The sequence below is a fragment of the Callospermophilus lateralis genome, chromosome 1, assembly GCF_048772815.1.
Source record: "Callospermophilus lateralis isolate mCalLat2 chromosome 1, mCalLat2.hap1, whole genome shotgun sequence".
In the NCBI taxonomy this organism is placed as follows: domain Eukaryota; kingdom Metazoa; phylum Chordata; class Mammalia; order Rodentia; family Sciuridae; genus Callospermophilus; species Callospermophilus lateralis.
Window position 1 is genome coordinate 87,058,014 of NC_135305.1, and position 11,406 is coordinate 87,069,419.

The 11,406-nt window shown below is 51.4% G+C and overlaps 1 protein-coding gene across 1 annotated transcript in view; it reads left to right on the forward strand.

Annotated features, from left to right (window-relative positions):
* The window catches only part of Mindy4 (MINDY lysine 48 deubiquitinase 4), a 111,092-nt gene extending 104,860 nt beyond the window's left edge, over nucleotides 1–6,232 (forward strand). The window contains exon 18 of the mRNA XM_076863769.2: nucleotides 5,914–6,232. Coding sequence (XP_076719884.2) covers nucleotides 5,914–5,962 — 49 coding nt within the window. The 3' untranslated portion in view covers nucleotides 5,963–6,232. The remainder of the gene's footprint in view (nucleotides 1–5,913) is intronic.
* The last annotated feature ends 5,174 nt before the right edge of the window (nucleotides 6,233–11,406 follow it).

Below are 11,406 nucleotides of genomic sequence, written 5' to 3' on the forward strand. Positions count from 1 at the left end.
GTGAGGACCTGTTGGAATGGGTCTTGTCTTTGGGCCTGGCTGGAGGGACTCCTGCTGCCTGTAGGCAAACCCACCCCATGAAGTGGGTATACGTGGTGCCATGCTTTTGCTCAGTATCTCTAAGGCCAGCATCTGAAAGCTCATGGCTGTCCTATCTGTCCTGCTGATGGGTTGGGTAGACAGACAGACCACCTGGTGGGCAGACAGGTTCCTCCTCCTGTTACTTCAGCCCTGGGAACCTCTAGGTTGGAAGAAACAGCTGGATAAGAATTGATTCCTGCTCTTGGAGGGGGTCATAGTTAAAGGAAGTCAAGTTCAACATCAGTTCTGCTCTAATCCAGAGGAAGATGCACCACCCACCCACCCTTAAACCCAGCTCTGTTGCCCTGCAAAAAGCTCCGACTCACAACTGACCCGAAAAGAATACATCACCCAGCTGGCCATCTAGCAACTTGCTGGAATCTATGGAAAGGTCCTTGGATACCATCTGATATAGACAGAGAAGTGGGGTCTCCAGAATGGAGGTCTGTGTCCCAGCCACACTTCAATCATGAGCAATTCAGTGGCCCAGCCCAGCGGAAGGTCACTTAGCGGGCAGTGTGTCCTCCCACCACCTGGCTCTGTTGCCATGGAGACGTTGCACAAGCCCAGACTGCCGTGTTTGCCTTCGGAGAAGAGCGTCCTAATTAGAACCATCCCTGGGTTCCCATGCTGTCGCTGCTCTTTGGCATGATGCTTGTCTCCGCCTCAGAGAGTCTCGTTACCTTTACTGTGTCTGGAATGTGGGACATTGCTGTCCCCTCCTCCTGATGTTCTCCAACCATGACAGCAAACCTGACTCATTTAGGGTCATTTCCAAACAAGACACACACGGTGACCTCTCTCATGCTTCCATCCTCTCCGGAGTGGGAGAAAATGAAATAATTGTCAGCTGTCCAGAGAGAAGAGGAAAGAACTCACAACTGGGCTGGGGCTGCAGCCCACATGTGCCTCTCTGGAGGCTCAGACATGAAATTGAAAATGTCATTGCAGCTGGAATCCGTGCCCTTGAGGGCCTGGGGCAGAGCACCCACCTCCGTCAGTGGCCCCTCCACCCACTGAGGAGCCCTGGCTTCTATCTTCATGCTGACACCCTTGCCTGAGTCCCTATTCACAGCACCTCTAACCCACAGGAGGGACATTCCCTGGGCTTCCCACTGCTCCATTGTCACACCAAGTACCATCTGATACCCTGCTGCCTGCACATATCCACCCTGCCCTGTTTCCTGGCCTCAGTTTTCCCACCTGTCAATCATGTCAGAATCCCTTCCCTGAGCTGTTATGAGGTTGAGGGAAGAACTCTAGAAGCACTCCCTCTCCTTTGGAGACCACAAGGGGCTCTATACACGTCAGGGAGGCAGAAAGTTCAGGTAGTGGTAAGTAGGGCAAGGACCTGGGAAGAGGCGAGAGCAGGGGACAAGGGAGTGGCAGTGGGCCATGGGTAGGGTTTTGTGAGCACTTAGATCAAAGGGGAAGGAGAGTGAAGTGATTGAAGACCCAGGTTCCCTGGTGGGTGCCTTGGGGGGCAGTGTGCTGCAGAGCAGGTGTCCAAGAGGAGCAGCTGGTATGGATGGAGCATCCTTGTGCCCTCGTAGCCCTGGGATGAGGGAGACCAGCTCTGTCCTGGGGAAAAGGGGTCCCCAGGTAACCTGGCAGCCAGAGGAATTCTCAATTTGATCCTGCAAGGGAACAGGTTGGGGAGGAGGATGGCCGTTCCAGGCAGAGGGTGGAGGATAGGCCAAGGTTCACAGGTGAGCAATAGCCCAAGTGGCTCATTCTAGAACCTTCTTTGGTTTCAAATGGCTAAAGCACAGGAATGTAAACTTGCACACAGGCCTTGTATCTCCATCAGTCAGGAGCTTTGAAAGCAGGCCTGCTCTCTCCTTGTGGATCTTATTAGGTATCTTTCCCCCAGTGAAATCCATCAGTTTTATCAATACTGAGAATCTGTGGGGGCAGGTAATAAGCCCTCTGTTTGGGGGATTAACCCTGGGAAGGAAAGGGCCTCATTTGTAGCCACGACATGACCCTCTCTGTGATGCTGGGTCCACCTAAGCTCCAGGGACCGTGACATTTCCACCAAACTCAACCTTGAAGCAGGTGGTCCTCAAAAGAGTGATTTGGCAAAGTTTGGGGGTGTTTTTGTAGTTGTCACATCCAGGGACAATGCATGGACTGATCCCCACAATAAAGAATTGTCCAGCTCAGATGTTCAAAGTGCCGAGGTTGAGAAACCCTGCTCTAAGCTGTCATGCTGTCAGCCACCTCCAGAATTAGTGCTGGTGAGCGAGCCCTGGCTCTGATCTGCCTCTTCCGCTGTATGCGCAGACTCCTTTCCTCCCCCTTCTCCATCATCCCTGATTGCTGTTGGTTGCATAGGAAGAGCTTTTCTTCCTTGTCCTTGTCATTGATTCATAGACATTCAGAACAACATCTGCCGTATCTCAGTCCTTTCAATTTTTAAAGACGTCTTTGATTTTCCGCTATCATTGCAAACTGCTTCTCTCCAGTGCTATTTCCTGCCTTTACACCTGTTGGCTAGGCTGGGAAGATTAGTTACCTCTGTAAATAGTCTCGAAACCAAATACAAATCCAACAATCTGACAGTCAGGCTTAGTGACTGATGTGACATGAATGTTTTCTAGGGGTAGATAAGAATACTCACCCTGCAGTCATACTTATAACTGCACATTTTGCCAAGATCCAAGAGGTTTAAGGACTCTTGGGAGGAACTTGGGTTTGCGTGCAGAGTGGGTAGGGTAAAGGCTAGTGGGAGGGATGGAGGGCGATATCAGGGAGGACCCTGAGGACAAGGCTGAAGAAAAGAATGTCATTCTCCTTTCTGCCTCCCTTCTGCCACCCTCTGGGGATCTAGATTCAGGAGTGTTCCTAGAGCCTGAGTCTTCTATGCTTACTTACAAATCTTAATTGAACAATAAAAGCTTTCTAATGATATACTTCAAAACTGCAAAGACAATCAACAGGAACAGAAAACTGAACGTCTCAAATAGCAGGGCGGAATCCATTAAACCCTGCATTATGTTGCTGTGGATGGCTGAAGTACCATTAACCCAACAGATGCAAGAGATCAGCCCAGTCCTCAGGAACCTGAGGATCAGCATGAAGCCTTCCCCAGCTGTCTTTCCTCTGGTACCTGCTCAATTGTGCAAGTCAGAGCAGTGGCCATTGTCCCTGCTAGGTGGACTCATATTAACTCCCCTGGAACATCATCAGACTCCAACCCCAGGTAGCACCAGCAGCAGGCACTCACCACCCAGAAGCAGTCTCACTTTTCCAAGCAATGTCAAGTTGTCTCCAAATACAGTCCCAGGGTCTCTTCTTCAAGCAGTGAAGGATGAATGCTATGATGCATGGCTCAACCCCAAAGTACCTGGTAGATTCCTCTGGATCTGTCTGACACGTGCAGATGCTCAAGAACTAGTCTAAAGCACCTGGAGACCACACAGTCACTTAATTCTGCCTGAGAAAGAAAAGAGAAGGGAATTCAATGGAAGACTAGGTTATGTGATAAAGATGGAGGATGTTGAGTCTATGATGAATCATTACTAATAGTCATTCTTTGGTGTCTACAGAGGTTCAGTTCCAGGACCCCTTGAGGATACCAAAATCAAAGGATGCTGGAGTCCTTTCTAAAAACTGATAAAGTATTTATATATAGCCTATACACATCCTCCTGTATCCTTTAAATCATCTTTAGGTGACTTATAATACTAATACAATGTTAATGCCATTTATATAGTTGTTGTATGTTTATGTATTAATGAAAAGATAAAGAGAGGTCTGTACATGCTAGGCAAAAATGCAATTTCCTTCTTTCCTTCCTTCCTTTCTTCCTTCCTTCCTTCCTTCCTTCCTTCCTTCCTCTCCTCCTCCTCCTCCTCCTCCTCCTCCTCCTCCTCCTCCTCCTCCTTTTATTAGGTACCAGGAATTGAACCCAGGAGCACTTAACCACTGAGCCACAACCTTAGCCCTTTTTATTTTTAATTTTGAGACAGAATAATTCTAAGTTGTTTAGGATCTTGCTAAGTTGCTGAGGCTGGCTTTTGAACTTGGGATCCTCCTGCCTCAGCCTCCCAAACAACTGTGATTATAGGTATGTGCCAGCTGTTTTTTTCTTTCTTTTTTTCTCTTTTTCTTCCCTCTTCTTCCACTCCTCCTCCTCCTCCTCTTCTTCTCCTCCTTCTTCTCCTCTTTTCTCCTCCCCCCTCCTCTTTCTTTGATCCTGGTTGGTTGAATCTGCAGTATGGAAACTGTGGATGAGGAAGACAACTGCACTGTCTCCGCCCAGTGCTCTCAAGCATTCTGTTGGGAAACACAACAGTGTGACCGTGTTACTTAGAGAGAACCTGCTTGCTTCCTGACTGCAGTTTCATTCTTAGGGACACTAAACTTTTCCAGGCAGGTATACAATTTCATAATTACCGTAAGAGAGATGGCTTTCCTTTCTTCCTTCTCCATGGTGGTTAGGATTTTTACTTTAATCCTGATAGCTAGTTCTGCACAGATGCTTCTACTGGACCACCATTCAGCACCACTAGAAAGCAGCTGGGTCCAGATGTACACAGATCACTTACATCAGCCGAGGCCAGAGTACCAGGCACCAAGTCACTCCTGTAGCAGGAATGAATGAGTCACCTGCCCTCTGTCTTCTTCATCACTCCCCAAGGTCCTGGGTATATTTGAAAGCAACATGTCAGCTCCTTCCCCAAGCTCTACACTTTAGAAAGCATTTGTAAATCCCAGTCTCCCACTTGGAAGCCCAGCACTGTTGTGGAGCTATGCAACCTCGGTGGCCTGGTTCACACAGTCTTAGGTTCTGCATATATACAGAAAATATCCAAAGCCAGACTGACATAAATTCTCCATCTGCTAGAAATATGATTCCTCTTGAGTTATTTCAGAAGATCAGCATCATGAATTAAAATCAAGTGTTAGGAAATTTTATGCTTTCCTCTATAATAATTTTTATGTTGGAACTGAACTATTAAATTGTTTCTCACCCTGGACTCTGGTTTAATTCTACTTGGTGCTTCTTAGGCTTCATAAAGCACATTTTTAAAAAAATCTGTTATGTTCCTGTGGTGCTCCTCACCCTTCCCAAGCTTCCTGTGGCTCTTAGAGAAACTTCCAGAATCCTTACAAGGCTCTGCTGGGTCCCCGGTCCCCTCTTACACCTCTCTCCCATCTTTCTGTACTTTGGACATCCCAGGCTATCTCCATATCTAAGTCTGCACAGGTGCCTCTACTAGGTCACCATCTGGCACCACTGGAAAGCAGCCGGGTGCACAACCTCAGATCACAGATCACATCGGCAGAGGCCGGAGTGCCAGGCACCAAGTCAGCAGTAGCAGGAATGAATGAGTCACTTGCCCTCTGTCTTTTCCATTGCTCCCCAGGGTCCCAGGTGTATGGGTGTATGTGTGCTTTGTAAAGGTATATGGGGGCGCCGGCCGTAGCACATCCCTGTAATCCCAATGGCTCGCCTATAATCCCAGTGGCTCGGGAGGCTGAGGCAGGAGGATCGCGGGTTCAAAGCCAGCCTCAGCAACAAGGAGGCACTAAGCAACTCAGTGAGACCCTGTATCTAAATAAAATACAAAACAGGGCTGCGGATGTGGCTCAGTGGTCAAGTGCCTCGAGTTCAATCCCTAGTATCCTCCCCCACCCCCCCGCAAAAAGAACCCAGTAAGGGTATATGGGCTGTACGTGAGTGTGGAGAGGCGAGGTGGGCAGGATGGAACTGGAAATTCTGAAATCCTCTAAGACAAAACTCCTGGTAAGTAAGGACAAGCCAGGGCTCCTGCCAGGGCCCCTGCAGCTCTAACTCTCCTTCTCTGATTGATCTGTCTGTAGGTGGAAGGGGGCATCTGTGGACTGGAACGGCTCAGAGCCCATCCTGTGACCCTTGGATGCATCTAAATCCTGTGGCTCCACTGCTCATCACTGGGGTGACTCCTGAGACCTACCTGGGCCTCAACAGCAAGTCTCTGAGAAGAGCGTGACATCCAGGCCAGCATGGCTATGGAAGCATACAGGGCCTCTTGCCCCTTCTGTGAAGGGCTGCCCAGGACTGTGAGGCAGGACAGTGTGCTGCTGAGTTGCCTCCCAGCTGACTGTGACTGCCAAGGACAGGAAGGAGGCCACCAGTGGCTCCACTGCCTTTTCACTCCTCTCTGGTTTCCCACTGGGTCACCCCTTGCCAAGGCCTCTGATGAGGGTGGCTCTGGGGACCCTGGTTATTTCTGGTAATTGGTTTTCTATAAAGCAAGTATCCAGCCCATGCCGAGGGCCAAGACTCCTCTATTCTGTGCGTGTGAAGGGAGCACAAGGTCGGGCTGTGATCCTCATGGGGGTGGGAGGGGATGGTGGAGGCCCTCCTGGGTATCGTCTCCTATCAGAATTCTCTAGGATGGGCAATGCCCTCTGCTCCAAGTTGTCCAGTCTGCTCTCTCCTGTCTTCCTCTTGATCCACACAGGTCCAAGGCATCAGGCTACATAGACTGTGCTGCCAGGAACGGCCCAGACCCCAGGGACCCCATTCCAGGGCATATCTAGATGGTCCAAGAGGCTCCATGAGGATGGGTGGGCCTGGGGAGGCTGGGTCTGGTCTAGAGGAGGTGGGAAAAAGAGCTGTCCAGGGAGGGGTCAGCGGAGCTAATGGGATAGGGACACTCAGAGGAACCAGGTGTGGTCCTCTATGTGGCTCTAGGGAAACATGTTGGGGCAGAACTGATTGAGTATGAGGGTAAGGAGAGTTTGGAGCCCCTCACATTCCAGAGCAAAGATGGAGTGGCTGGACGGGAAGAATGCCATCCTCGCAAGTGAAGAGAAGCTGTTGGGTCTGAGCCTTGTTATTCCATGTATATCCCGAGGGCTTCAAAGAGGAATGTGAGAGAATGTAGAACTGCAATGGGAGACTGGCAAGGAAGCTGGGGGACAGAGAGGGTTGAGTTGTGTCAGAACCAGAGTCAGGCGCTGCTCTGTGATGGGTCATAAGAACCGGGTGGAGTTAAGGGGCCCAGAGGCACAGCACCAGCCCCCAGGAGTTCCTGTCACATGGCTGTCCTCTTGAGAAACTAGGAACAACATAATGACAAAGCCCGCCTGGAGCCGCCCCATCCCTGTATCTGACCCTGTCTGAGCCCAGCAAGCACCTTAGCTGTCCCTCTGGGCCATGCAGAGGTAGGCGTTTCCACATGGGGACCAGGAGGCACATTCCTACTGTCTCTTGTGGCCCAGAGAGAGGGCTAGGAGAGTTGCGAACACTGGACAGCAGCCTGTCCCCAGCCTCTGTGTGCCCCCACGGGCACAGGCTGGTCTGGGGCTGTGTCCCTCGGCAGTGCTGGCTAAAAGGAGACCCCTTTGATTTGGGGAGCCAGGAATGAGACTGGCATTTGGTGGTGACAGCTACAGAGCTTGTCTTGTGTTCCTGTGGATGGGGCACGTGCTGTGGCCTGGCTGTCAGTCTTTGGGGAGAGGCAGGGAGGGGTCAGCCAGGCCAAGAGGAAGTGGGAGGGCAGGGACGGCTTTGTTCAGGCTGTGCAGAGGCCCCAGAGGGGTTTGCTATGTAAACGGCAGCAGCTATTCCCAGCAGGTTTCCAGCAGAAATGCTTCCTATATGTCCCCGCAATGTTTGTGCCGTTATTTTCCTTGGCTAGGGATGGACCGCTCCAGCTGAGCCCCCGGGCTCAGGAAGCCAATTTCCCTGCGGCCGTCTTATTTATCGACCTGGGGAGGAAAAGTGTGTCTTTTCAATGAAACTCACTTAACCTCCTGGCCAGGGTCTCCTTGGCAGGGCTACAGAAAACAAACTGTTCCCAGCATTGCTTGAAAAGTTCAGTTGCACAAAGTACAAAGCAATGACTTTTCTAGAAGCCTACATGCAGGTGTGCTAAAGCGTGCTGCCCTGGAATGGAAGGTAAACAGAGCCCAGCACCTCCTTCTAGAAGCTACAGCGAATCCATAGTATCGCTACCAAACACGCAGGTACATGCCCATCCCTCCTCACCTCTAGGCATGCTCTATTTGGGGTGTATTGTTTTCTAGGGACATTGTGAGTAGGCTTTGGAGGGGCAGATTATATTACAATCTTTGCATTCATGGACATATTCATTAAAGGTCCATAGCCTCTATTTTGGCCTTGAACTTAGAGTATCCAGCTGCCCTCCAAAAATGTTAAGAACCATATCCTAGAGTTGATTGGCTTCCCAAGGGCCAGTCCCAGGCTCAGCTACTCCATCTCTACTGCCACGCGCTAGGGGCCAGTGTATTGAACATGCTGACCTCAGAGTACCACCAGAAAGTGGTTTTATTCTAATTACTTCCCAATGCATTCTCTTTCTCTTCACTGTTTCTTGGTCTCTGGAAGGTATATAGCAGGCCATCATAAACAGTAAGAGACCCGTCTACCTGACATTTAACTCCAAACTCTCCTCAATATGAAGATCTCCCTCACCCTGTGGCAGTCATCTGGGACAGGAAATTGTGGCTGCTTGGACACTTTCTCACCTTGCCCCAGGATTCCTCCCAGATCCTCAGCAGCCTCTAATAAAGACAAAGCACCAGATCCTGGGAGCTTCCTGCTGGGAAGAAGGTCAAGGAAGAAAGTTCTCACCTGGGTGGTGCAGCTGTACTGGGTGCTGCCCTGTGTCCGCTGGCACGCACATAAACAGTGCTGGTTCCATTTTTTCTAAAGGGACCTTCCATGCTAGGGATCTCTCTTGAGCCAGGGCACAGGGGTCATCTTCCATCTGCTACTTATGGCAGATTCTCTGCAAGGGACAGCCTCCTGTCTATCCTCTTTGTAATACACCCAAATCTCCCTTCTGCAGGATCCACATTTGGACCATGCACATCTCTGGCACATCTCTGACTCCTGCACTCTGTAGGCTGGACATTTCCTGCTGGACCCTGTTGTATGCTAGGCGCCTGTCAGGAGCAGTGCCATCTTGGCTTCTCCTCTCACCCTTCCCCAGATGAGGCAGTCACCATTTTTGCAAGAACATCTCACATTCCATGGGAGCTCAGTAAAGTTTCCAAGCAATTCTCTTGAAGCTTCCCTCACTTGGCTTTAGGAGGTGAGTTATACCTCCCTTGTCCCCGTAGCTGGAGAAGGGGCCCAACACACTGAGGCTTCTCTCCAGAGAATTCCTCACTAGCTGCAAGCCTCTTTATCTGCCAGCCAATAGTGTCTTCACCTTCCTCATGGCTGGGAGGGCAGTGGTGGGTCAGTGGCCGCAGCCTGTTTGCACCACTGTCTGTGAGTTCCACACAGAACCAGCACAGGCAAGAAGAGGAGTTTCCAGAAGAAAAACAAATATTCCCTGGGGGTCAGAGCTGGGCCAGGGCTTAGGGGATGTCCCAAGACAGGGGTACATTCAGATTCCACCTTACTGCTCCCCAGAGTCTGCAAATCTGAGCTCCAGAGGAAGACAGGGACAGAGGCAGGACCCAGTCCATCCACAGCATGGCTGTGGAATGGCTGTGGGGTCCCAGGCTCCAGTGAGGGCTGGGGAGTGAAGGGACATGGCTGCCACAGGTCCTCAGCTCTGCAAGCAGGTGATGGTGCTGGAAGACCCTTCTAGTCTGCTCTGCACTCTAGTTTCACCAAAGTATGGTCCTTAGAGCAGCAACAGCATCACTGCCTAGAGCTTCTTAAAAAGGCAGCCTCTTAGGCCCCACCCCGGGCTTAGGGAGTCAGAATTGGCATTTTAACGAAATCAGTTGAATTAGGGTCAAGCTTAAGAAACTCGGCTCTAGGGCTTGTGATTTTCATGAAGCAGGACGCACCAGAGAGGCGCCTTGTAGGCACGCCAGCAAGAAGCCACACCAGGAGCAGGGGGTCTGGACTAGCTTGATCCACCACTTCTACTGTGCGGCCTTGAGCGCTCCACCTAAGCTCCTCCTGGCCTCGGTCACCTCATCTGTAAGGGCGCAACCTCACAGGGTTGTCGTAAGGATGAAGTGAGTTAACACATTGTGAAGCGCTTAGCGCAGGGCTTGGCATGTCACAAGGACTCGTTAAATGTTTGCTGTCAGTCTTTCCAGTGGGGGTGGAAACTCCTTGGCAGAGGTTGCATCTAGTCTGGCCCTTGAAGGACAAGTGGAGAACTGGACAGAAGAACATTCCAGTGGGAAGGGACAGTGAGAGTGGAGAGATGATGTCCATGATGTCTGCGAGTCTCATCCTGGGCAAGCAGACAGTGGGAGACCTGGAGGACCAGGAGTCGGGCAGAGGGCAGGTGCAGGGCCTAGATGGTGGGTGGGAGTGGAACGTTTGCCAGAGAGGAGACCTGCTCACAGCTCTGCTTCAGACCCGGCAGAGGAGGGAGTGGATTGAGGGGCTACTGTGTCCACCCAGGAAGGCAGCATAAGGGGACAGGTGGGGAGAGGACAAGAGAAAGATGGCCCATAGCCTTTGCCACCCTGTGGATGATCCTTACAAGGCCACCACGGAGACCTTAGAGCATCCAAAACATTGCCTGAGGCCATCAGGCTGCCAAGTTTCTTTGCAGGTATTTCCACTTACCAGAGTCCTCCCTACTCCCGATCATGCCCTAACCCTCATGGGGCTGTGGGAGCTGAAGTTACCAGGCAAAAATGCCAGGCATTTGTGATAATGGAGATTGCTTAATGCAAACTCCAGGGTGAGGGGGTGGGCTGGCTGGAAGGCGGGCAGTGGGCAGGCAGACTGCCCATAGCCAGGCAGAACCCTGCCGGGGTCTGCGTAGTAGGCAGGTGTGTCTGCACTTAGCAGCCTCTTAGGCACACAGAGGGCTCAGGACCCCACCAAGCAGGGTGGTAGCTCCGGGGTTCCTGAAACCTGAAGGCTGCCTTTCCCTTCATGCTCCTCATGGTGTTTTATTCCACTCCCTGCCCGCATGCGCAGTTACCCATTCTGTATCCTCCAAGGAAGTCACCGAAGGCCTTATCTACAGATGGGGAAACTGAGGCCCAAGCAGAAATTCCTAATTAAGAGCCCTCCTGGAGCATTTCTCTTTCACTGGGGCCTTTTGGAGACCCGTCTACCACACGGTCTTTGGACCTGAGGGATAAATCTGGTGGGGGACCAGAGGTGGCTGCGAGTCCTTCTTCCTGCTTCTGCTGCAGCCGTACTTGGACTACACCCACCCCAGATCACAGCAGTGACTTCCCCAGTGAGCGCTTTGCTGCTGAAGGCTTCCTTGGTGTTCTTGGCTGCCCCTGCCCTCTGATTCCCACGTCCTCCCACAGGCCCAGCTGTGAGCCCCTCCTTCGGGAAGTCCTCCCGGATCACTCCGCCACAAAGCTAAGCTCCACCCTCTGAGCGCCTACAGGATGGTTGGCTCCTCTAGCATCCCGGCAGAT